At 39.3% G+C, this 27,206-nt stretch overlaps 1 protein-coding gene and 1 pseudogene across 1 annotated transcript in view; both read right to left on the reverse strand.

The window, feature by feature from the left end:
• Positions 1-1,209, reverse strand: part of LOC127456135 (bile acid receptor-like) — a 55,807-nt pseudogene extending 54,598 nt beyond the window's left edge.
• A 3,316-nt stretch (positions 1,210-4,525) lies between these two features.
• LOC127456229 (vesicular glutamate transporter 3-like) overlaps positions 4,526-27,206 on the reverse strand; it is a 32,733-nt gene continuing 10,052 nt past the window's right edge. The window contains exons 2-12 of the mRNA XM_051724618.1: positions 26,135-26,390; positions 23,640-23,758; positions 22,663-22,777; positions 22,347-22,434; positions 10,871-10,957; positions 8,428-8,570; positions 8,139-8,288; positions 7,901-8,033; positions 7,663-7,773; positions 6,712-6,839; positions 4,526-6,302 (exon numbers count right to left, since the gene is read on the reverse strand). Of these exons, the coding sequence (XP_051580578.1) occupies positions 5,958-6,302; positions 6,712-6,839; positions 7,663-7,773; positions 7,901-8,033; positions 8,139-8,288; positions 8,428-8,570; positions 10,871-10,957; positions 22,347-22,434; positions 22,663-22,777; positions 23,640-23,758; positions 26,135-26,390 (1,675 nt within the window). The 3' untranslated portion in view covers positions 4,526-5,957. The remainder of the gene's footprint in view (positions 6,303-6,711; positions 6,840-7,662; positions 7,774-7,900; positions 8,034-8,138; positions 8,289-8,427; positions 8,571-10,870; positions 10,958-22,346; positions 22,435-22,662; positions 22,778-23,639; positions 23,759-26,134; positions 26,391-27,206) is intronic.

Below are 27,206 nucleotides of genomic sequence, written 5' to 3' on the forward strand. Positions count from 1 at the left end.
GAAACGAGTCGTTAGTAATTGCAGACTTACTTCCTGTACTAACCTACGTAATTTGGTAACAAAAAAACCCCACCTCTGGTCTTCATGGGCTGCTCGCAAACAGCTTTGACCCACCCTCAAACACTACACTAAGCGGTAGACCAGTCACAACAGACTGGGACATCTGACCAATCAGAGCAGAGTAGGCTCTCTGAAAGGAGGAGTTTACAATGAATCCTTTAGAACGGATCATTGAACGAGTCGTTTTTGACACTGGGAAAAACGTTAATGCTGCAAATTAAATTATGAGAAAATTAAAGTGTTTTTTGACCTTGGATGCATGTAAATCTATTGTATGAGACCTTTAAAACAAAATTAGGCATGTTTAAAAACCATAATAGGTGCTCTTTAAAGGGATAGTTCACCCAAAAATGAAAATTCTCTCATAATTTACTCACCCTCATGCCATCCCAGATGTGTATGACTTTCTTTCTTCTGCTGAACACAAATGAAGATTATTAGAAGAAGATTATATCTCAGCTCTGTAGGTCCATACAATGCATGTGAATGGTGACCAAAACTTTGAAGCTCTAAAAGCACATAAAGGCAGCATAAAAGTAATCCATAAGACTCCAGTGGTTAAATACATGTCTTCAGAAGTTAAATGATATGTGTGGGTGAAAAACAGATCAATATTTAAGTCCATTTTTACTATAAATTCTCCTCCTTGCCCAGTAGGTGGCAATATGGGCAAATAATGTGAATCGCCAAAAACAAAAGAAAAAGAATATGAAAGTGAAAGTGGAGATGGTAAAAAATGACTTAAATATTGATCTGTTTCTCACCCACACCTATCATATCGCTTCTGAAGATATGGATCAAACCACCGGAGTCTTATGAATTACTTTTATGCTGCCTTTATGTGCTTTTTGGAGCTTAACATTTCTGGCCACCATTCACTTGCATTGTATGGACCTACAGAGCTGAAATACTCTTCTATTCTTCATTTGTGTTCAGAAGCAGCAGAAGAATGGAAGTCATACACATCTGGAATGGCATGAGGGTGAGTAAACGATGTAACGTGTCTAGTTATGCTTTTACGTATTCCTTTTAGTTATGTCATTTCATGTTATTCTGGTTTCATGTGTTATTGGAATCTTCCTTTTATTTTGAATTTTGTCTTACCTTCCTGGTTCCTGTCCTTGTCATGAGATCATCCTGTTGTGTCATGTGTCCTGTTATGATTGGTCTTTAGTTTATAGGTCATGTCTTGTCATTGGTTCTTGTTTCATTGTCTTTATTAGTGTGTTATATTGTTTATTAATTTTTTTTGTCACTGGTTGTCTTATTATCTGGTTTCCCTTGTTTGTCTATTTAATGCCTTCTGTTTGATTAAGTTTTGGTCAGATGTTAATGTTGTATACTGGTGTTTGGTGAGCGCTGTATTTTGATCACCTTGTTTCTAAACTCATTGTTTTTGGATATCTGTTTTCTATTTTTGTTAAGTCTGGTTCAAACTGCACTTGGGGTCCACATCATCTTCGCCATTGTTTTCATCTGTTCTTGTCTTCAGCCTGCCAGAACGCTACAAATTATGAGAGAGTTTTCGTTGCCTGCATGTAATTTGAAAATATATGTCCAATCAATTCAGGAGTGAGTAAATTATGAGAGAATTTTCATTTTTAGGTGAACTATCCCTTTAATATCATCTCATATTTCTAGAAATACCCATCTGTTGTGTGTATGACAGCATGTTTATGGGTACTTATTGTAAATGAAGTGTATTATATATTATAATATAATTTTTACTCAAGTATAATTGAAATATTTGTTGCCAACTACTATAGTTGTGCATTGGAGTGATTGGACCATGAAGCTTTGGGTGGTCAGGCTAATTTGTACCACACTGTTAAATTCTACATTGAACATATGTGTTTAAGAATAGAGATAACGCAAAGGATGTTTACTCCCACATGACAGAAACCATGAGAGTTTTAATACTTCCCAACAGTGAGCCAATTTAAGCAACCTAGCTTAAACAAGTTTATAAGAGCTGTTGGAAAAGCCTCTATTCTCTCTCAAAGCACAGTACGAGAAAGAACGGACGGTGAAAAGATTTGGTAACATCTACTTCAGTTTCATTTGTTCCACACTTAGCTCATTAATAATGGAAGATGCTATTTAAATATAGGAGCAACTGCAGCTATAGTCTGTATGTGATGAAGATAATAAATTATTCATGAGAAGACCTTTTGAAATCAAAATTGGAGTTTTGTGAATTTTAGTTTTGCTTATTTTATTTTATTTTTGTGATGAGCTTTGAGGCCATTTATATGCTAGTGTGCACCGAACACTTTTAGCAGATATATGCACTTAAAGTTTTCAGTATTTTTTTTCTGGGAGAATGGACCAATAAACATGGGCTTTGCTAGAATCTTTTTTTTTTTTTTTTTTCTGTACCCCTGTAAAATCCTACTGATGAATCTTTATCTGATGTGTGAAATTTCAGTACACTGTCCTGAGAAACATTTTCCCATTTCAGCAGCAATCATCATGTCATGTGTTTCTGTTGGCTGTTTTAATCGATGCTCGTGCCCAATTTGAGAATGAATCACTCACTCACGAGTAGGTTATTTTCAATGAAACTTTTGGACCGTTTGCTTACGCACTGAATTGTTTGGAGCGGTTTCCCACTCAGCTAAACAACAACAACAACAACGGGATACTAGTTTGGACACAGACAGCAAAAATAGCGCTGGATGAAGTGGATATTTATCTACAATCAATTGAAACAAAATCACCAAAGGCCAGCAATGAAGAAGGTCGTTATTAAGTTCATCACCTGTATGCAGCTTTTGAACAATTCTGTAGTGCAGGCAACCAAAACACTAACAGAACATGAAAGCCAAAAAGAACATTGCATTACATGTTGTTTGGACATATACATTTGATTACCATGTAAATACCATGGTACATAAATATGATAATCATTTAATACCATGGTTTTACCATCTGATAGCATCACTGTCCATATGGTACTGCCACAACAGGCTACTTTATTGAAAGGTACACACACACACACACACACACACACACACACACACACACACACACACAAAATGGAAAAGCAGCTGAACTGAAAATAGTAAACAAGTACACTTGAAATCAACTTAATATTTAAGAACATAATTATATTGCATACAACACAGATATGCTCACACTGCTATAAGATGTTCAAATGTATTCAGACTTCTAACGGACGGTGTTCACTCAATGTGATTTTTACTGCTTGCTCAATTCACTTATTTAAAATGAGCTAATGCAACACAATTCTTTAGCATTTGATCTCAACTTAATTTTATTGTGTGCAATCCATCTGTTAACTTTATCTAATTATGTTGGGTCTGTGTGAGTAATATTTGTTGCATTAATGTATTGCTGAATCCATGCAGGGGATTTAAAGTTCATAGCATGCTTTGCATGGAACTGGATTGGGAGAGTACATTTTAAAATTAATTGTTATTTTAATGTTTTTCTATGCAAAATTAAACAAGTGGGAGACTTGTTATTGTTTAATGTTCTGTTATTTTGGGATTTAGAAGAGTTTCATATTTAATTTTTTTGGGAGGTTACCATTGTGGAGAAGAGTGGAGCTAATGGTTAGTTCGAGGTTGGGCGCATTACTCCTGAGAATCAGTGTATGTTGTTTTTCGCAGGAAGTGAATACTGATGGACCATCTTAATCTAACTGTTTGGGGATATGTAAACTTTCAACAGCACCATACCTTTTATACATTACACAGTTATGCACTATGCTAATGTGTCTGTTGCTAGTTAGCAACAAGCTGTAAGGTTCAGTGGAGTTATATGAAAAGATTAAATTTAAGTTCAATTAATATAAGTTTAGTTACACAGGCTATTTGAGTAGAACCTACAATTTAATTTTATATCAAAGAAAGTAATTTTCATTGTGTGGAACCTATGTCCACAATTAAATTAAGTTAAACCAACAAAAATAAATAAATAAATATTCAGTTTAATGTTACATTAAATTAATGCAATAGTAGGCCAACTGAGACACTACTAAGACTAAAACAAGTAACCAGAATTGAATGCTTTGGTGCTATTCTTGCAAATAATAATAATAAGATCAAAATTTACATTTTATTGAATTTTTTATACAATAAAATGCTGTCTAGAATAAGAATATCTCTTTCCACTAGCACCTGCCACCAACTAGCAATAGCAAGTATAGCAAATCATGGTTCACAGGGTCCATTAGCTATTTAAAAATTGGGGGTGAGCCCTTATTATGTCCCACCGAAACGTTCTGTTTCATTTGGAAACACAGGAAAGAAAATGGCACTTGTCAAGCCATTTCATGAGGTCTTTAAACATTAGGCCTACTATGTTTCCATTATTTTTAGCACATTTAAATATTAAAAAGAAAAATTCAATTGAAAGCATTTTCTTTATTCTCCTACAAATAAACATTTAAATAGACATTATTAGTTACAGTAATGCAATGGTATAATATAGTGCACATTTCAAACAATCATCTTGACATCCATGTAAGCAATGACATGTCTTTTCTCTGGTATTGTGCAAAGAAAAAAAGAAAACAAATTAGGCACATTTTGGGTTGTTTTTGTAAGATGTTATCTAAATTCATTTCAAAAAGGAATTTGACATTTAATTATTATGAATTCAACCAAACATTAACACCAATCCAAGCACATGATAAACTTACTGAACTGTGAGATATTAAATGGACAAATGCATTTTAAAAGGCATTATACTAAATAAAATATACATTCCTTTTTCAGACCACACCATCATTAACTTGTACCATGATAATAGAGTAAATTATATTTTCTGAGACTTGTTAATCAAAGTCACCAAAGAGGTCTGTGGAGGTTGCACAACTGCATGCAAGAAAAGCCATGGAGGCACGGAGAGAGGGTTTTTCAAATAAAAATATTGTGACTCCCTAACCTGTTTAAGCACTATACATCTGCTTACTTTGCATAGCTGACAGCAAAGGAAAATAAAATACAAAATAAATGATGCATATTCTGCTGTCAGCCAGAAGTACTGTAAATACAAAAAGATTTTGGAGCAAAATTGGGATATAAATGGAGATGAATTTATTCGGACATGTTTTTGGTCTTCTGTTTAACTTTAAAGCACATTTGTTCTTTCGTATCCGTTTATTTATTCTAGTTAAGTTACTAGGCTGAATTAAAGTGTCCCCAAAAAGTATTTGGATACTTAAAAAATGTAAGAATGTCAATGTATTAGATGAAAAAAAAACAAAAAAAAACAAAAAAAAAAACAAGTAGCATTTACTTTAAAGAAAAATAGCACAAGTACATTTTTCAAGCAAAGAATTTAAAAAAAAAGAAGTTTCGTTTCAAAAAATAAAACTTTATTTGGACACAATTTGGTTGTCAAACGTAGTGGAACATGTCCATTGTTAATATGATGAACTAAATCCATGGTTACTATGCTAGGACTCCTGCATAAACTTTAGTGGATCTTTGAAGTCAGTTCCTCTAAATATTTCAAAAATGCCTTAGAAAAGTTAGTTCTGAGAAAAGGTCGAGCATCATTTCTTTGCAAATCCACTTGGTTTGATTTTTATCTAATGAATGAAATTCATACATTTTAAGCGTGCCTCAAGGGTCCAAATTATTTTTGGAGCAACTGCATGTACATTCCAGATCTAAGGTTAAGGATCTCCATCAAAATAACTATGCAGAGATCATTGATACTGTAGTTCTCATGTTACTGTACCTTCATCAGGTTCTGCAGCAGGGGGAAATTATTAAGGAACTAAAATATACTCTTCAACTATGTTGAATGTCAAATGGAATGTTGTTGTCCCAGGGTGTGGTTTTCTTTGCAGTGTTCTGAATAGATACTCCAACACCTCACCACTCTTTGGATAAGGGGGCAGGCTTTTGATGTCCAGAATGTCATTGATACTGGTTTTGATATTCCCCATTTTCATAATGATTTGATCCGTGATCTTCATCGTCTTGCATGGTCGCCCCTCTCTTCTTCTTCCAGCCTTGCTTGTGGCCTGAGGAGTTGTCTGTGGTTCCATAGGTCTTCTTCTTAGTTGCCAGGGCACTGTCACTGCTGGGCTCCATCTCATCAGCCAGTTCATCTTCCCCAATGATGCCGCATTTCTCATCACTAGTGCTCTCAGGATCAGCCCAATCCTGCTTCTCACCAGAGGCAAAGATGGCATAGAAGATCACGCCAGTGTAATGCACCATGGAGGCAATGATAAAAACATGCTGCCATTCCAGGCGAGTCTGTTGAAGGCAAAGAAATGCAATGATTTTAAATGCAAAATGTCATTGCATTAGATACAAATTATCAAACTAAATGAGATCTGCAAATGTTGCTAGATCTTTTCTCAGAATATTACACACTTTTCTTAGCCATATTTTGTTCTATAATACAAAGGCAATTATACATTTAAAGTTTGGCTAAAGTGTCCAAATGACACCCTTTATGGATCCTTTATGGATCCCCCTGGGGTTTGAACATTTACGTTACCTGATCAGTTTTTTAACCAATATGCTGAGCTTAATTATTAATAATTTAATAATTTCAACATGAAAGAAGGAAGCTTTATGTTGGGGTGTAGGCTTGTATCTAGCTGAGATTAAAAACAATACTTTAAAAGTTTTCACAAGGAAAAGATGAGAAGTTAAATACCTTATGTTTGGTGAGTGCTCCAACGATGAGAGGGCATACCATACCAGACAGGGTACCCACTCCATTGGAGATGCCCATAAGAATACTGGCGTAGCGAGGAGCTATGTCCAGATGGTTTACGTTAAAACCTGTGTTGCAGAACAGAGACGCATTTTAAATCTGTAGACATTCTTTGCTGTAATATCAAAAAGCAGTATTGTAAAACCAGGTTGTATGTATCATGCAATATAAACTATTTTTATAAATGAGTGACCCACATGCATAATCGCACAAATAAGGAGTAAATCCACAATATATTTGCAGGAAGAAATTGCAAAACGATTATTTAAGCATATTTTGGAGAGAAGGCTAGAATCACAATATGCAAAATACAGTATATAGCCTGCATAAACAAACAGTATCAGCAAGGGGGGAATGGATGATGTTGGCTGTGTTCAAAAACTGAAATATGCTGCCTTTTAAGATCTAGGTACGTCTGTATCCAATGTTTGCATAACATCCTGTCTACTAAGACACCTTCAACTGGTCAGTTTTGATGGCAGCATAGATATATCCTTCGCTACTTATGATATCCCACAATACTGTACATGTGGTTTGTGGTAGGTGGAAAAAAAATGTATTTGATGGAGCAGTTGAAAGAAGTAAATAAATTCATAAATATTTATTTTGATCTTCTGCCTCAAAATTTCACAAAATTTGTTCCGAGAAATAAGCATTGTAGTCATAAAATATTTTCTTGGCTAAAGCTCACTTGAATTTGTTCTTGATCATCACATGTGATATTATGGTGCCTTGGAAGGTGGTCTAAAACCAGTTTCCTTATGAGGTACCTTTATAAAGAAATGCTGTCTTTTAAGTCATTGGCTAACCAGGCAGATAGGCAGCAAGGATTTGGACACAGCCGTTGAAAATGACTGGAGTCTGTTGACTGACACCTGTCTCATGTGTCACCTGATATCGCAAATCCACTGAAGCCCACAGCCAGGATGAGAAATGTGATAGCCACTGCACGTGTGTGTGAGAACCCCACCACCAGCAGTAACGTGGCCTCCATGCCAAAACCTGTAGATAATGACATATTATATGACGGAACACTAGCTCAATCAATGACAGATGGGGTAGTGTTCACGAAACCTGTTTGAAAAAGTTTTTTCATTTACACTTAACGGTACTGGGGAACTTCGCTTACCTCCACAGTTCATGATTTTGCGCACTGTTGTAGTAGAGAGGATTTTCCGACTCCTCAGGAAGTCAGCCAGCTGGCCTCCAATCGGTACTATGATAGTCATCACCATGTGGGGCACAGCTGACAAAATGCCCACCTGATAGAGCAACATTATTTAGTTATTTTATAGAGAATTGTTCAGCAGTTCAGCTACCATTTAAATCATAGACAGCACTGTAGTTTAACACATGTAACAGCCCACCTTACTGATGGGGAACCCAAAGACCTCTTCAAAGTAAGCTGGCTGACTAATGAGCAGGAGGTAAAAGGTCCAGCTGCGGCAGAAGTTTGCCACAATAATGGCATAAACAGGCATAGATGTAAAGAATTCACGCCAGGGAGTTTTGAATTTCTATAGAGTGATTAAAGCAATTAATTAATAGTTGGTAAACATCCCTACAAAAACGTTTCAAGATACTACATCTGAATATATATTAGTATATAAAACATGTTAAGAAACACAAAGGTCTTTAAAGGGTTTTAGACTATACCTCAGTAGCGCTCGTTAAACTGGCTCCCTCCCCTATAGAGGTCTCTATATATGTCCTCTCTTCATCACTGATGGTGGGGTGTATCGCTGGGCTATCATAAGCTAACAGGAGCCAGAATGTATACCATATAATGCCAAACACACCTGGATAAGAGCACAACCAATATGTCAGATCGATATACAGGTGCATCTCAATAAATTAGAATGTCGTGGAAAAGTTCATTTATTTCAGTAATTCAACTCAAATTGTGAAACTCGTGTATTAAATAAATTCAATGCACACAGACTGAAGTAGTTTAAGTCTTTGGTTCTTTTAATTGTGATGATTTTGGCTCACAGTTAACAAAAACCCACCAATTCACTCTCTCAAAAAATTAGAATACATCATAAGACCAATAAAAAAAAACATTTTTAGTGAATTGTTGGCCTTCTGGAAAGTATGTTCATTTACTGTATATGTACTCAATACTTGGTAGGGGCTCCTTTTGCTTTAATTACTGCCTCAATTCGGCGTGGCATGGAGGTGATCAGTTTGTGGCACTGCTGAGGTGGTATGGAAGCCCAGGTTTCTTTGACAGTGGCCTTCAGCTCATCTGCATTTTTTGGTCTCTTGTTTCTCATTTTCCTCTTGACAATACCCCATAGATTCTCTATGGGGTTCAGGTCTGGTGAGTTTGCTGGCCAGTCAAGCACACCAACACCATGGTCATTTAACCAACTTTTGGTGCTTTTGGCAGTGTGGGCAGGTGCCAAATCCTGCTGGAAAATGAAATCAGCATCTTTAAAAAGCTGGTCAGCAGAAGGAAGCACAAAGTGCTCCAAAATTTATTGGAAAACGGGTGCAGTGACTTCGGTTTTCAAAAAACACAATGGACAAACATCAGCAGATGACATTGCACCCCAAATCATCACAGACTGTGGAAACTTAACACTGGACTTCAAGCAACTTGGGCTATGAGCTTCTCCACCCTTCCTCCAGACTCTAGGACCTTGGTTTCCAAATGAAATACAAAACTTGCTCTCATCTGAAAAGAGGACTTTGGACCACTGGGCAACAGTCCAGTTCTTCTTCTCCTTAGCCCAGGTAAGACGCCTCTGACATTGTCTGTGGTTCAGGAGTGGCTTAACAAGAGGAATACGACAACTGTAGCCAAATTCCTTGACATGTCTGTGTGTGGTGGCTCTTGATGCCTTGACCCCAGCCTCAGTCCATTCCTTGTGAAGTTCACCCAAATTCTTGAATCGATTTTGCTTGACAATCCTCATAAGGCTGCGGTTCTCTTGGTTGGTTGTGCATCTTTTTCTTCCACACTTTTTCCTTCCACTCAACTTTCTGTTAACATGCTTGGATACAGCACTCTGTGAACAGCCAGCTTCTTTGGCAATGAATGTTTGTGGCTTACCCTCCTTGTGAAGGGTGTCAATGATTGTCTTCTGGACAACTGTCAGATCAGCAGTCTTCCCCATGATTGTGTAGCCTAGTGAACCAAACTGAGAGACCATTTTGAAGGCTCAGGAAACCTTTGCAGGTGTTTTGAGTTGATTAGCTGATTGGCATGTCACCATATTCTAATTTGTTGAGATAGTGAATTGGTGGGTTTTTGTTAAATGTGAGCCAAAATCATCACAATTAAAAGAACCAAAGACTTAAACTACTTCAGTCTGTGTGCATTGAATTTATTTAATACACGAGTTTCACAATTTGAGTTGAATTACTGAAATAAATGAACTTTTCCACGACATTCTAATTTATTGAGATGCACCTGTATATATATATATACACACACACTACCAGTCAAAACTTTTGAAACACTTGACTGAAATGTTTCTCATGATCTTAAAAATCTTTTGATCTGAAGGTGTATGCTTAAATGTTTGAAATTAGTTTTGTAGACAAAAATATAATTGTGCCACCATATTAATTTATTTCATTACAAAACAAAAATTTAATTACAAAAAAAAAGTTTTTGAAATTGATGACTTGGACCAAATAATAAAGAAAAGCAGCCAATAAGTGCCCAACATATAGATGGGAACTCCTTCAGTACTGTTTAAAAAGCATCCCAGGGTGATACCTCAAGAAGTTGGTTGAGAAAATGTCAAGAGTACATTTCTGCAAATTCTAGGCAAAGGGTGACTACTTTGAAGATGCTAAAATATAACACAGTTTTGATTTATTTTGGATTTTGTTTAGTCACAACATAATTCCCATAGTTCCATTTATGTTATTCCATAGTTTTGATGACTTTACTATTATTCTAAAATGTGAAGAAAAAAAATATATAATAAAGAATAAGTGTTTCAAAAATTTTGATCGGTAGTGTATATATATATATATATATATATATATATATACATATACATACACACACACACACACATACATACAGTATATAATGTGGAACAATTAAATTGTATATACTGTGAAACAATGTTAAACTTACCATATATGTAGAACACAGAGGGCCAGCCCACGTACTGCACTAATACTCCAGCCAGTGGCATGGCTATCACAGCCCCTGCATAAGATCCTGCCAAGCAGAACACACACACACACACACACACACACACACACACACACACACAGGAGTAATTAAGAAAGTTCAATTAAGGATGAATTAAAAGCATCAATCAACCTGCAATATCTTCCCCTCATTATAATTCAATAATTTGCAGCCATTGCGGGGGTTGCCTCATAGTTGCCTATGGAAAACTGAGATGCTTTGTTTTGTTCGTTTTTGAGAGACCTGACCTGGTTTTATTCATTTTCGTTATAGTTCATTTTAGTTTAAGCTTCAGACACTCTTATATTTGGGGGTATTATCTCTTAAAGGGGTCATGACATGCCTTTTATTATTATTATTCTAAAAGATTCACTTATAATATTAGTAAAGTTAATTTTTTGTAAAACATGATCATTTCCCACCCTCATTCTGACCCTCTGGTGCTTTTTCTCCTTTAAGAGTTGACAGTAAATGCCCACTGTTATGATTGGTTCTCTGCTCTTGACTAACCTGCTCTCTCTACTTGCCATCTCACTGCTCACCGCTACTGGGTGAGCTACAGAAGTTATTAAAGGTAAAGTTGGCATTGATGTGTTGTTGTGGAGACGGTCAGATGCAATTGTCCACCACAGTATGACATCACAATGTGGAGGAAGTAGAGAACGAGTCGTTTTTTCAGCTTGGTTTCAACAAATGCTCTTTTTGTAGTGAGGGGGAAGTTTTGAGCTCTGAAACTTACAATATGTTTTTATAGTACAATGACCTCTTAAATGGCAAACCTGATTCCTTATGTCATGACCCCTTTAAAGTTGAACTGTGTAACTTTAATGCCACTAATGTCACCCAACAGAACTGCCAGAATAAACTCCCAAAATAAACTCCCCTGTCCACTGGTTGAATAAACAGATAGTCCTCCCCAAACTAACACCATTGCTTGAACCAATGTTGCTCTGTCAGACTGGGATACTCAAATACACAAGAGCAATTTCAGCTTTCAAATGGCTTACTTATAGTTGTCTCTGCATATTATGCTAGGATAAGAGAAATTATTTTACATAAACTTACATTCTTCACCTTCAAGTTATTAAGACTATAAGGATTATTTGGCAATAAAACCCAGGGGACATACATATCTTTTAGCAAACTCACAAAACTAACATGCTCAGTTATACATGCAAACACTTCAGACCTCAGTGCTCAGCTAAAGGAGGGGCTGCCAGCTGCAGGAAATGGGAGTTTAATGAAAAGGTTTCTTAATGTATATGCACTTGTAAACCTTACTGTTTGGTGTAGGGAAGGATTCTCAAGTGAGCTTTTGAACAGAGAAGAGGGCGCTACTTCATTTGTGTCAACAAGAAAGCTTCTATCCCACACAGAAGGTGAAGCTGTGTGCAAACCATCTTCATTTAGTGGCCATGTCAAGAGCTGTTTGAAGCACAGGTTGTCATGGCACCTGTTTATTGTGGAAAACAGCTGTTTTAATGCATTTCAGGGGTAATGAGTATTTTTTTCTAGCTCCCCCTGTCCTTAGCTTTCTGTGACACTGGTCAGCGACTGGACTCTGGAAAAGATTTCTGAGAATCTGTGTCTTTGTGTGTTTTTACACAGGTATACACTCAAAAAAATGATTTTTTTCCTGCTTTTTTCAATTTACTTAATTAAAATGAACTAAAGCAATACAATTCTAGAATATTTTGTTACAACTTGATTTCATTGCATTCTGTCCATATAAATATGTAAAATGGAAGTTTACTTAATCCATTCAAGTTGAGACTGCATGAATAATCTTTGTGGTGTTAATGTAGCATTGATGAAACGGCAAGGGTTTTCTCATTTTCCTGCTCACTTTGCATGGGATTGGATAGGGAGAACAGGTGTTGAAATTAAGTGTTATTTTATGCATTTTTGAGCTAGAGGACAATAGGAGGAGATTTGATAATGTACTGTTATATATAAGCAATATCACACAAGAGTGCAATATGGCCCCACATCAGCACTGCTGTGATTCGGTCGCAGGCCGAGTGCTGTAGGCAATCACAGCAGTGCTGATGTAGGGCCATATAGCATGATTGCCAGTGTGATATTGCTTATATACAACAGTTTAGTGAACAAGTAAATTTGAAAAAACGCATTTGTGCATGGAACTACTTTCTTACGCCAGGGATCAGAATCTGCCGTTGCTGGTTCAAAACAAATGATGTGTCCAAGCCTCTCAACAACATCACTTTAGAACTACTAGTATCACAGCTTGGGCTGTTTCTAAACATGTTATTGGAGAAACAAGGATGTGTTGGGCCTCATGTATTCAGATAGAAGACAAAGGCAGCCCTAACACAGTCGTAAAACCTAACTCAGGCCCCCACATACCAGGTCATAAATTATACTGATAAAAATCACGGCAAAATCAAACAAAGGGAGTCCAAAACAGACTACAAATCCCATGAAGCCTTGCTCACTAAAGGATCAAACTCTCAACTCCTATTGGATGAGGCACACGACAGAACGCACCTCAACCATGACATCATCAGGAGTAGAAATACCTCTGAAATGCTTCCGGGATTTGCTTCCAGCAACTTTGCTCGCTGTGTGTAGATGCAACTCATCGCTGCTCTCAGGTGCAGCCTCATGGCACAAGAAAGTAACGTCCGACTTGAAACTGTGGCCATACAATCTCCATCTCACTGGACGAGTTGAGATTACTCTGTATTCCACCGAACACTCTAACGGATCTGAAGGAGACCGCCGAGCAATCCGCATCTTCATCCGTTTGCCTGCAGAAGTGAAGAGATAAAAGATTTCTCTTCCCTCTTCAATCAAGTCAACGTCGCTGATTTCTCCGCCAGCCCGCCGAGAATCAGCAGCCGTACTGCCAGCCAACAAAGTGAGGAAATGGCCTCCTGTCATCACCCAATCCTCCAGGAACCGAGTCGGAGTTAAAGGACGGATGAACACACATTCTGCATCCTCATGCGATTCAAGTAAGTGGTTTACGTCTGGGCAGAGATAGAATATTATAGTGTGTTATTCTTGTGTACCAAGGTTATTGCCTGTACAGTTTACGGACCGCCATGTCCGCTCATTATTAATACTCAGGGTATTAATTATCACAAATTTGATTTGCTGTATTGTGGTCCAACCACATTGGACTGTTGTGCATTTTCACCATCGCGGGTGAGACCGGCAAGCTGAGTTTATCCATTAAAGAATCAAAGAACGAGGGACGGTTTACGAGCCGTCCACTGCGTCTCTGAGTGATCAACTAACAGCTGCTTTCTCTCTCACGATCGCGAAATCGGCTTTGGGGCCGTCACTTTATTCTCTCTCTCTCGTACTAACCACACATACACACGCGCGCGTGCGATCCCTCACAAACATTCTCGAACACATTTTTGGCTAGTAGATAGCTTAGTGATAAAGCTCAGCTTTGTCCCTAAGCTATCGTACAAGCGGATACACGCGGTAACCGGTAGACGCCATTGACTGGTTTCTCTCCGCCCACATTCGCGGCCATATTCTCTGTCCGGAAGTCTCGCGTGACATACTCTCCACGAGAGTCACGTCCGCCATTTTGTGCGCGTCCCTCCTTACACACACACACACACACACACACACTCGCTCTCACACACACACACACCCTCATGTGTTATAGGATTATTTTGATTTCCATATCTAATCATATCAATGTTTAGTTTGTAGTTGTAAGTCGGAAGTTTATTGACTGCATTGTATTAATTATTAATTGATATTACTGCATAAATAAACTTTGTTATATTACAAAGAGAAGTGTTTTTGTTTGTTTTGCATACACCTGTGTCATGCTGATGGGATGTCAGTGCTCGGATTCAAGCCTTCATTCATTGTTTTTTCCCCGAAAATCGATATTCTTCGGATGTCGATTTTCCTAAGAAAACAATCTAATATGGAGACTGTTATACTATCTGGTTATTAGTCCCTGATTCCAGGGTGGTGCCCTGTCAATGTTAATCCTTATTAATATTCTGTTGATTTTTGATAATTGATCATTATTTTTGATGATTGTTGAATTTGAATGATCAATAAGCTAGTGTTAATTTTAATGTTTCATCGATGTTAACAATTAATGATTATCTTTGATAATTGTTGATTTAAAGGATTAGAAAAAGCTAGCATTGATTCTCATCAATGTTCTATTGATTTTAATAATTAATAATTATCTTTGATAATTATGAATTATTGCTAATAACCAAACCCGCTCCTAAACGTAGCACACTACATTTACTGGAGCCCCATATGAGGTTTTAATGAGTTAGATTCAATTAATTAATTTAAATATTAATTAATAACTAAAGAAATAATTACCCATTATTTCTGATAGTAACACTGATCTAAACAACCAGTAAAGCCCTACAGATGTGTGTGTGTGTGTGTGTGTGTGTGAGAGAGAGAGGGAAAGACAGAGAGAGAGAGAGAGAGCGAGAGAGCGAGAGAGAGAGAGAGAGAGAGAGAGAGAGATGGAGCGTGTGCGATCACCTGTTAATGATGCTGCAGTCTGTTAGTCAGCTTTCTGAAGATAGTGTCATTTTGGTGAAAATCATCCTATTTTCTCAGTGGAAAAATAGCCGTTCAAGTGGGGATATTTCACCATGCGCAAGAGTCATTCACTATAGAAACCGCAATCTCCTCTACCATTTTGAACAGTATTTTCTCTCCATTGTGGAAACTCTGGTAAGAGGTAGGCGCCATGAGTATGTGTAAATGATCAGTCTGTCTCTAAGCTGTGATGAGCCTTAATGCTGAAGTTGTTAGTTTAAAGCTATTTCCTAGCTTTAGTAGTGTAGTAGTAAAACGAGTGATCACGGAGTGCTGTTGAATATAAACACTGGCTGACGCTGACTCACTGCATGTCATCAACTGGCTCATATTACACACAAAAATTGTCTTTTGCCGCCACCTGCTGGCTAAAATATGTAATGTCACAAAATTAAATGTAAAGAGACAGATGGCTCTTAACACATCTGCACTGCTCTTACACTTTAGTTTCGAACGGCACGAACACAAGCGGAGTGATACACACAGTGAAGTGTCCAAGTGCTGATGGTGTGAGACATCAGTACTCATGGATCATCTCTTGTCCAATCAGATTCAAGGACCGGAACTAATTGTTATATATTCTTTTTAAAAAGAGTGTCTGCTAAGCTAGAGTTTTGGAGGTTACCATTAGGTCAAAGAATGTGCTTGTGCTTAGTTTGAGGATGTGTTTTCAAATTCAAGTGATAATTGATTTGAGTGATGATTAGATTAGATTATAAGTGCAACAGTTTCACTGTCCTTACAGTTACTCTCTTTACATATACTAATGATTAATTAAATAAATTAACTTAACCAACAAAATAAAATTAATTCAATAAACTTTAGTAAATCAAGTCTTACAAACCTAATACATTTGAGTAAAAACTACTATGGTACATTCATTTGACCTAATCCAGTAAAATTTTGTTGGCTCAATGAAACTGACTTAATCGGAATGAAAGACATTAAATTTCACATAAAAACTTTCTCTTATTCAGTTAAGTAATGATAATAACTTCATTTTCTGAGTGAACAAAATCTATTATTGTAATGTTTTGTCTGAAGCTCCTTGATTTCATCACTAGATGGCATTATTTCAACCCAGATTACTTCTCCATTGTTAAATGGCTGTAATGCTCTCACCTGTGTTGAATCACTCCTAATGATAAACCCTATTTAAGGCCTCACTGCCTTTTTGTTCTTGTTCAGTCCTGATGTTTGCTTTAGCGTTGCCATTCCTAAGGATTTTTGGGTTTGAGATTTTTTTCCTGTCTCCTGTTTTGTTCTTGGATTATTTGTTTTTTTGTTACCTTTTTTGTTGATTGTGGATTTCTGGGTTTATCTTTTTCATTGCCTCTCAAGGAGAGATGTTTGAGTTACCCTGGGGCACATTCATCTAAAGTGCTGCCCAAGACTGTAGTTAATGTTTTGTTTTTCCCTCTGAAGAAAAGAGCAAAAGATAAAACTCAAGATTTTTGGGGTCTCATTGTTCCTTATTCTTCTGCATTTGGGTTCAACCTCCTCCAGTGGTCAGCATCAAGGACACACACACACCGTAGACCTGAGTTCAATCCCCAGCTGGATCATAACAGTAGGGCTGAACCATGGATACAAGCCCAGCAGAGGAAGCTCAGCCATTGTCCAATGCAGAACGCTTCTTAGCTGCTGTTTCAAGGCAGGCAGCCACCATAGGATGATATGAACAAGCCCTTGCACAACAAGAAGTTGCTGTATCAAAACTGGGTCAAGCTATCTCAGATCTTATAGCACCTTCAAGCTCTTTCAAATCCACAGCAGAATGTTGAACCTCAACCCCAGGCTCCACCATCACCTCCCAGCACCACTTCCAGAAACTCTGAGATTCACCTGCCTTACCCTGAAAGGTATGATGGAAGCCCTGTCAGATGCAAAGGCTTCCTCACCCAGTGCTCATTGAACTTTGAATTACAACCTAACAAGTTTCCAACATCATGTAGCAAGGTGGCCTATGTCATCACCCTTTTATCTGGGAAAGCCCTAGCCTGGGCCACTGCACTGTGGGAGCAGTCTCCACAACCAGCAGTCTGCTCTGTTTACAGTCACTTTATTGACGATATGAGGCGGGTGTTTGAACATCCAGTAAGAGGACGTGAGGCAGCTAGCCGCCTCCTTCAGCTAACCCAGGGTACTCAAAGTGTTGCAGAATTAGCCTTGGAGTTTCGAACCCTAGCTATGGAGAGTGGCTGGAATCAGGAGGCATTGACTGTTGCTTTCAATAGAGCACTTTCTGATGAACTCAAGGACGAATTAGCAGCCTGAGACCCTGCAACGGACCTAGAATCCCCGATTGATATGGCCATTCGATTAGATAATCATCTTCGAGAAATGCGTAGGGAGCACACAGTGTCTTCTAGGTATGTTCCCAGTCAACATTCCTTGGTACTGCCCTTACCTCATGATCAACCTGCCTCATCTGTAACCTGCACTGAGGAGCCCATGCAGCTAGGCCAATCACGGCTCTCCCAATCTGAGCGAAACTGCAGAATGAAGGATAGATGCTGCTTGTACAGTGGCGAACCTGGCCACTTTCAAGCTTTCTGCCCAATTCTTTCTGGAAAATCCAACTCTCGTCCAGTAAAGGGAGGACTGTGATGAGAGAAACTACCCCTCCCAACTTGACATCTTCTGGGGTTCTCTTGTCTACTCGTCTTTTATGGAACGATCAGTCACATCCCCTAAAGGCCTTTGTGGATTTCGGGGCTGCCGGAAACTTTATGGATTTGGAAATTGCCAGACATCTTCAGGTGCCACTTGCTAACCTTGATGACTCCCTGACCATCACAGCATTGGATGGAAGGCCCCTGGGTTCCGGTCGGGTGAGTCTGAGCACAATTCCTGTACATCTCTGGGTTGGGGGTCACCAAGAAACTATACAGTTATGTAATCAAGTCACCAGAATTCCCCTTAGTCCTTGGTTTTCCTTGGCTAGCCCTTCATAACCCCCAGATTGACTGGTCCTCTGGCAATATTGTTAAATGGGGGTCTTAATGTGACAACATGTGTCTCTCTGCTTCATCTCTTGAACTTCTTGTTTCTCCCGAGTTAAGTCGGCTTACCCCTGGGCTGTTAAGGACTACTCTTCAGTTATCCAGGACCCCTCCAGAGTTATCCCATGTTCCCCCTGACTATGCAGACCTGTTAGAAGTGTTTGGCAAGAAAAAGGCCTCGCCCTTGACCCCCCCCCTCCCCCACAGATCTTATGATTGTGCAATTGACTTGTTACCTGGAACGTGCCCTCCAAGGGGGAGACTATTTTCCTTTTCACCACCAGAGAGGAAGGCCATGGAGGACTATATCCAGGAGGCCCTGACATCTGGCTTTATACGTCCCTCGACTTCACCAGCAGGAGCTGGATTCTTTGTTGCTAAAAAGGATGGGGGGCTCCGTCCCTGTATTGATTACAGGGGTCTCCATAAGATTACCATAAAGAATCGTTATCCTCTTCCATTAATGTCTACTGCCTTCGAGTTGCTTCAGGGGGCTACGGTATTCTCTAAACTGGACCTTTGCAATGCTTATCATCTAGTCTGCATTTGTGCTGGTGATGAATGGAAGACAGCTTTTAATACACCCACGGGCCACTATGAGTATAAAGTCATGCCTTTCAGTTTGGTAAATGCTCCTGTAGTATTTCAAGCTTTGATTAATGATGTGTTGAGACATGCTGAACAGATTTGTATTTGGATGATATTCTTAGCTTTTCCAAGGACCTCCAGGAGCATGTGCATCATGTTTGCCAAGTCCTCCAGCAACTCCTGAGAAACCATTTGTTCATCAAACTTGAGAAGTGAATTTCATGTTCAAAAGGTTTCCTTTTTGGGCTTCATTGTTTCTTCTGGTCATATCCAGATGGACCCTGCCAAAACCAATGTGGTTAAAGACTGGCCTCAACCCACCTCCATCAAGCAGGTACAACGTTTTCTCAGCTTTTCCAATTTCTAACAAAAGTTCATACGAAATTTCAGTGCCATTGCTGCTCCACTTACGACCCTCACTAGGAAGAACATTAAGGGTTTCCAGTGGACCGAGGTGGCTGAAAGGGCTTTCTGCAAATTAAAGGACAGATTTACTTCAGTGCCCATTCTCACTATCCCAGATCCTGAGCTGCCCTTCATTGTCGAGGTGGATGCCTCTGAGGTAGGGGCCGGAGCTGTACTTTCCCAGCAGGCCAGAAAAGATGACAGATTGCATCCTTGTGCCTTTTCACACAAGCTCTCTTCTACTGAAAGAAATTATGATATTGGGAACAGGGAGTTATTAGTAGTCAATCTAGCATTGGAAGAATGGAGGCACTGGTTGGAAGGGGCCAAACATCCCTTTGTCGTATGGACTGACCACAAGAATCTAGCTTGCATCCAAGAAGCCAAGAGACTGAACTCACCAGGCCCGATGGGCATTATTCTTTAATCGCTTTGAATTTGTTCTCTCCTATCGACCAGGTTCTAAGAATCAAAAGCCTGATGCTCTCTCCAGGCAGTTTGACCCGCCCAACTTGATTTCAACCCCAGTGACGATCGTCCCCCCTCCAAGATTCTGGCTCCAGTTAGATAGGGAATAGAGACCATGGTTATAAAAGCACAGCAGCAGGACGCTGACACAGGTAATGGGCCATCTGGCTGTCTCTTTGTACCCAAAAGAGTGTGCACTAATGTTTTGCAGTGGGGACATTCCTCATCAATCACATGCCACCCAGGAGTCAGTAGGACTCTAGAGTTCATTTGCAGTCACTTCTGGTGGCCAAAGATCGCTGATGACGTCAAATCCTTTGTTGCAGCCTGCCCCATTTGTGCCCAGCATAAGGATTCCAGGTCTCGTCCACAAGGTCACCTGCTTCCCCTCCCTGTCCCTGCTCAGCCTTGGTCACATATTTCTATGGACTTTGTAACAGGCCTACCATTCTACCAAGGTAACAAAGTGAATTTGGTAGTTGTGAATTGATTATCAAACACTTGCCAACTTATACCATTGCCAAAACTTCCCTCAGCCCCACAGACTGCTGAGATTGTATTGCAGCAGGTCTTTAGGTTGCATGGCTTTTCCCCAAGATGTGGTTTCAGACCATGGCCCTCAGTTTGCATCCAGGTTCTGGAAGGCCTTCTGCCAGCTGATTGGGGATTCAGCTAGCCTGTCATCTGGATTTCATCCCCAGTCTAATGGACAGACTGAAAGAACTAACCAAGAGATTGAGACAACCTTGATGTCTAACTTCGTCCAACCCAACGGCCTGGAGCAAACACCTGATATGGGCAGAATTTGCCCATAATACTCTTTGCCATTCCTCAATGGGTATGTCTCCTTTTGAATGTCAAATTGGCTATCAACCACCTTTGTTCTCTGAGCAGGAGTCTGAGGTGGGAGTTCCAGCTGCCCAACATCTGGTTCAACGGTGCCACAGGGGGTGGAGGAAGGCCCAATCTGCGCTTCGGAAAACTTCACAGCTACAACAGCAACGGGCCAACCGTCGCCGCAGACCAGCACCATCTCTGTCCAGGGCAGAATGTCTGGCTGTCCAGTAAGGACCATCCCCTCAGAGTTGAAGCACGCAAATTGGCTCCCTGATTCATAGGTCCCTTCAAGCTTTTAAGGAAAGTAAACCCCATTTCCTACCGTCTCCTACTTCCCAAGTCTTCGCACATACATCCCACCTTTCATGTTTCCCACTTAAAACCTGTCAAATACATTCCTCTGTCTCCTGCCACTAGGCCACCCCCAGCACCACAGATCATTGCTGGCCAGCCAGCATACAGGGTCAGGCAGATATTAGACACTCGTCTGGTTCGTGGTAGACGGCAGTTTCTAGTGGACTGGGAAGGATATGAGCCGGAGGAACAGTCTTGGATCCCGACTCGCCATATCCTGGATAAGAGTTTGATCAAGGACTTTCATTGTCTCCACTCAACCCGAGCCGTTGGGAATGTCAGGAGCCGTTCCTAAAAGAGGGTGTTCTGTAATGTTTTGTCTGAAGCTCCTTGATTTCACCACTTGATGGCATTATTTCAACCCAGATTACTTCTCCTTTGTTAAATGGTTGCAATGCTCTCACCTGTGAATCACTCCTAATGATAAACCCTATTTAAGGCCTCACTGCCTTTTTGTTCTTGTTCAGTCCTGATGTTTGCTTTAGCGTTGCCATTCCTGAGGATTTTTGGGTTTGAGTTTTTTTTTTTTTTTTTTTTTTCCTGTCTCCTGTTTTTGTTCTTGGATTATTTGTTTTTTGTTACCTTTTTTGTGGATTGTGGACTTCTGGATTTACCTTTTGCATTGCCTCTCAAGGAGAGATATTTGAGTTACCCTGGGGCACATTCATCTAAAGTGCTGCCCAAGACTGTAGTTAATGTTTTGTTTTTCCCTCTGAAGTAAAGAGCAAAAGATAAAACTCAAGATGTTTGGGGTCTCATTGTTCCTTATTCTTCTGCATTTGGGTTCAACCTCCTCCAGTGGTGGAGTGGTCAGCATCAAGGACACACACACACTGTAGACCTGAGTTCAATCCCCAGCTGGATCATAACAATTATTTATGGTCTTTAAAGCAAAAGCTTTAATAAAGAGTGTGATATGCATTGGAAGAAATGTCAAATCTACAATCTTTATAGCGTATAAATAGCATTCTGTTAAATAAGGTAATAGCCTATGCTATACAAAAAGATATATTATTCTGGCCTTTTCAATTAAGGACATCCCTAAAGGAAGGTTTTGTCAGATTTAGCTAGGTTCTGGGGACTAATTTTCCCCCTAAAATATAGCTAAGTAAATTCATACCAATGTTTGCTTGGCGTTTCTGGTACAGCAAGGGTCTCTTGAACCTTTCTATAAAATGAAACCTACTTACCACAGAAAGAGGTAGTAGCCAGACGGCTCCTCTCCAGTGGAGGAGCCCATTTGCTCCACATCCCATGGCAAGCTGGATAAGTGACACCCTGTTAAATTTCATGCATTATCATTATCTATGCTTTATTCTTTCATCACAATGGTCGTCAACTCTGATGGCGCATTTAATACTTAAGCAAATAGACTGATCAATAGTGTACTAACTGCATATATAATATGTAACATATTAATGTAAACTTATGTCACGTAAATTAATAACAAAAGTAAAGGCTTTATGACAGAGGATGTGTTTAATGATGGGATGACATGATTATTACCTCCACCAGTCCTTGTAAGATTCGCACAAACATGACGCAGCCATAGTGGTCCCTGGCAGCTGATGGAATAAACATGTTTAGCACTGATGTCAAAAAAATCGCTGCCCCAAACACCCTGAGAAAAAAATTCAGAGACATTTAATGTTAGTTTAGTCAGTTATGGTTAGAGTAACCAATAAAAACAAGGTAACACAAATGACAATACAGCTTACATCACAAGACAGCCCAAAATCATTTTAGGTTAAATAAAGTTTGGTGCAAAAAAACACTATCAGTATATTTAATACTACATAACTGAATTGATTTGTTTTAACACTAATTCTGCAATTTTTAAATGTTACCATTTCAAAAAAGGAATCATTAAATCATTTCTTGTTTTGAAGTCATATGCAGTAACATGGTAAACTAGTGACACCTAGAGAGTAATTTTGGATTTTTGTAACTTGAAAAGCACTCTAATAAGGATTTAGAAACATGATATGACAGACACCTCATAGCAACCATAATGGTTTTCCAATGAATGTAAAAAAATTTGATTTATAATTTTGAGACTTTTGGTGATTCTAAGTCCCGCACCCCTCTGTTGAGTTACATCACTGGATCACACCAGAGAGTCATTCTGGTTCATTCAGTTGTCCTTTATCTCTATTTAATCCATCCATCTGACTCTTTTTTTTTTTTCTCCCCAAAACAGTGTGTAAGTGACACTTGTAATATTCCAGTGGCTGGCGTTTCAGCGTGAGATCTGCGACGGATCTTTCATTATTAACTCTGTCAGCCACGTGTCCTCTGTTCCTGTGAGGCTTTTATTACAAGACCACTATCGCCCCTCTAATCAACACAATGCACAAATTTAACCCTTGCAGCCCTGGCCACTGCTCTCGTGAGCTTCCTTGTGTCCTTTCTGAATGTTATGTGTGGAGTGGAATACATTTTCTTTCTAAACATTGCAGCTTGACTGTCAGGATGTGGCTCACCTGTTAGCTGCTAGCTTATTGGAGATGAATCCTCCAGGGATTTGAGTGACAATGTAGCCCCAGAAAAAAGAGCCATGTATCAAACCCACTGTCTCTGGATCCCAATTGAACTGTGCTGGCTAAAATGTAGACAAACCAGAGGAGACCTTGTTAACTTAAAGGATAATTCACCCAAAAATAAAACTTCCAAACCTGTGTGACTTTCTTTTTTTTTTTTTTTTTCATGGAACACAAAAGGAGATGTTAGGCAGAATGTTAGCCTTAGTCACTGATCACTTTCATTGATTTCTTTCTCCATACAATGAAAATGAATGTTGACTGAGGCTGTCAGTCCCTAACATTCAAGCTAACATTTATTTTTGTATTCCACAAAAAGAAAAAGTAAGTCATATGGGTTTGGAACTACATAAGGGTGAGTAAATGATGACAGAATTTTTATTTTGGGTGAACAATCCCTAAAAAAACATTTCTGCTTAATTAAAAAATGAGATAAATGAGTTATCACAGGACAAACATACTGAAATGACCTTGCGAGTATGTGTGTGTGTATGTGCGTCATCCATTCTACCCAATATTACGCCAGGAAATTACAGGAAATTGTGGCAGCTAACTACTGAAAAAGTTACTGATAAGATATCAAGCCATGAAAAAAGAAGATAATGGTTTGTTTGGTCCTTTGAACTTTATAAGTCAAACCAATCATAATGATGAGTAAAAAACAAAAGCTGATGAATTTACGAATCACTCGGCTTTGATAGTATCCACTGTACTCAGCTAATCAAACCTCTGCGGGTTTAAGGGATAATTCACCCAAAAATAAAAATTCTGTCATCAATTGCTCACCCTCATGTTGCTCCAAAACCCATATTACTTTCTTCTTTGGAACACAATAGATGTTAGGCAGAATGACAGCCTCAGTCACCATTCACTTTCATTGTATGGAAAAAAGATGCCATGAAAGTGGTGACTGAGGTTGTCATTCTGCCTAACATCTCATTTTGTGTTTCACAGAAGAAAGAAAGAAAAATGTTGATTTTGAAACGACATGAGGGTGAGTAGAGTATGATTATTATAATTTAAATTTTTGGGTGAACTATACTTTTACAACCCATTCTCATTCCCTAAACGTTCAATTGTGACGCTTGTGCAGAAGCCGTCCACGTCTGCATGATGACGCCAAAGGTGCCCCCTGGCGTCCTCTCACTGACACGGTGAGAAACCCCATTGTTTTCAATGAGAAATCTTTGTCATTAGTTAACAATCTTTGAATATTATTTTGTGTGCTTAACCTCAATGTTTTATAATACTTATAAATATATTAGTGTGATATTACATTATACAATCATATATAATATTTTAGATCCCCTAACCCAACCCCATTTCTAAACCTAACTGATAATCAACAATATAAAACATGAAAGAGACACTTTGCTAATTTTATATACATTACACTATTTATAGATATTTTTAAGCACCCAACTGCACATTTATGCCTAAACCTAACCAGTTTTCAACAACAGAAAAGCCGTAACAAGCAGATAAAGTACAGTCACGATCATTTTTTTTTTTTTAAATGTACTATAATAATATTCCAAACCATACGATGGCATTGTGTGAGTAGCAGAGTGAAACTGAAGGTTTTAATTGGTAAAAATATTCCCCCTCTGTGAAGGCATCCTGATCCTGTTTCATCCTGATTCTACCGGCACGTCTCATTCAAAAAATACATGAACATCCAAACTGAGGTCGTTGTAATCAGTCACAAGACACATGAGAACCAATGGCATAATCACATTTTTAATGTGTTTTAACAAAACTTGTGCAGGTTGTGTTATGGTGGATGCCGGGTGACCGTGATCAGTGACTAAAAACCTACATTTAGATTTGTTCTTCACATGATTGTAAGACTTGGAATACACCCGGAATGAAACGGGTCACTTCAGCAGCGCAGGATGTGTACAGACAGATTAAATAGACAGATAAACAACAGATTAAATATTAACCGCTGTGAATAAAATCTTGAGATTTCAAATTAAATGAATCATTCCCCCAACATAAGTCACAATGTCAAAATTGTACCCCAGTGTATAATTAAACCATGCTAAAATTCTAATGCCCATCGCGTCAGTCAGTTGACGTCAAAGGTTTCTCGTTGAAAAGAACGCACTTGGCGGATGCATTTCAATCTGACGCCAGAGGCCGCTTTTGGCGTCTGTCGATTGATGCGCAGGGCCGTTTCAGACCATTTTGGCACCCTAGGTGAGATCCCTATTGACACCCCCATTTGGGGGGTTTGGTATGGCAGAGGCCTCCTCTTTGGCACCCTCCCAGCAGGTGGTTACCTAGTTTGCCTATGCCTAGAAACGGCCCTGTTGGCAGGTTTGGCTCTTGCACAAGCATCAGTCTTTGATGCCTTGGGAGTGAGAACATGTTGACCTTTAAGATGTGTGCACTTCCAGTAAGTGTGTAGTATCAATTTATGTTTCTGGTTTCACCTGCATGACGGGAGTCCCATTGATGTAGACAGTGTTGTTGTTGACCATTTCTACAATGGCAACACCCAGGTTGCAGCGGATGCCAAATGAGATGCAGAAACCAAGGCCACTGAGGATGGCAATGATGTAACGTTTGGGAAGACCAAAACAGCCACAATCCAACAAAGGTGGGCTGCGTTTAGGGGCTGCCACTGGTTGACCATCCTCCGTCAGCTCAATGTTGTCCTCTTCAGCGACATTAGTTCCATCGATCTTCCTGCACAAAAGAGAAGAAATTGTTTAGAAACTGAGGAAAATTATTAGAGAAATAGAGATGGAAAAATCGTAAGAAATTGTACGTGTTGAGGTCACGTGACGCCATGCAAGGAACAGACGTGTGAGTGACGAGCTCTGCGCACTTTGCTGAATTTTCGATTATTTTCATATTATAATCTGGTGAAATTTGATACATCCAGTTACACATTTGCCCTTTGTTGCAAAACATGGCAAAGAAGTCAAAATCCTCGGGCTCTGGAGACATTAAAAGACACTTACATGTTCAGGATGAAAGCCCCGACAGGCCTACAGACCGGGTACTCAATTTGGATGGCGCGGCGGGAGAAGGAATCCAGCATCAGTTGTCCAACATGTCGGTGATGTTGACGAAGATTCTTGCTGACTTGGAGGATCTCACTGTAATACGTCGATCGATCACGGCGATGGAAATAAAATTCTCCGAGTTAGGTACAAGAGTGACTGATGTTGAAAAATGAATCGATTTTTTGGAATCTTCGGAGAGGGAATTAACCGCTAATCCACCCGTGACCAAAGTTGATCTGGAACATCTCCTTGAAAAGCTTGAAGATCTTGAAAATAGAAGCCGCAGGAATAACGTTCGCATTGTTGGAATTCCTGAGCATGAGGAGGGCAGAGTTATGGTGAAATTCCTAGACGAGTTTTTCCCGAGTCTGCTCGACATAACAGGCCACAAGCTGGAAATCAAGCAAACTCACAGAGTGCCGGCTCGGAGATCTGCTGAGGGACACAGGCCCCGATCGATTCTGGCCAGACTTCTGAGATCATCCGATAAAGA

This window comes from Myxocyprinus asiaticus, chromosome 18 (assembly GCF_019703515.2).
Source record: "Myxocyprinus asiaticus isolate MX2 ecotype Aquarium Trade chromosome 18, UBuf_Myxa_2, whole genome shotgun sequence".
NCBI classification, from domain to species: domain Eukaryota; kingdom Metazoa; phylum Chordata; class Actinopteri; order Cypriniformes; family Catostomidae; genus Myxocyprinus; species Myxocyprinus asiaticus.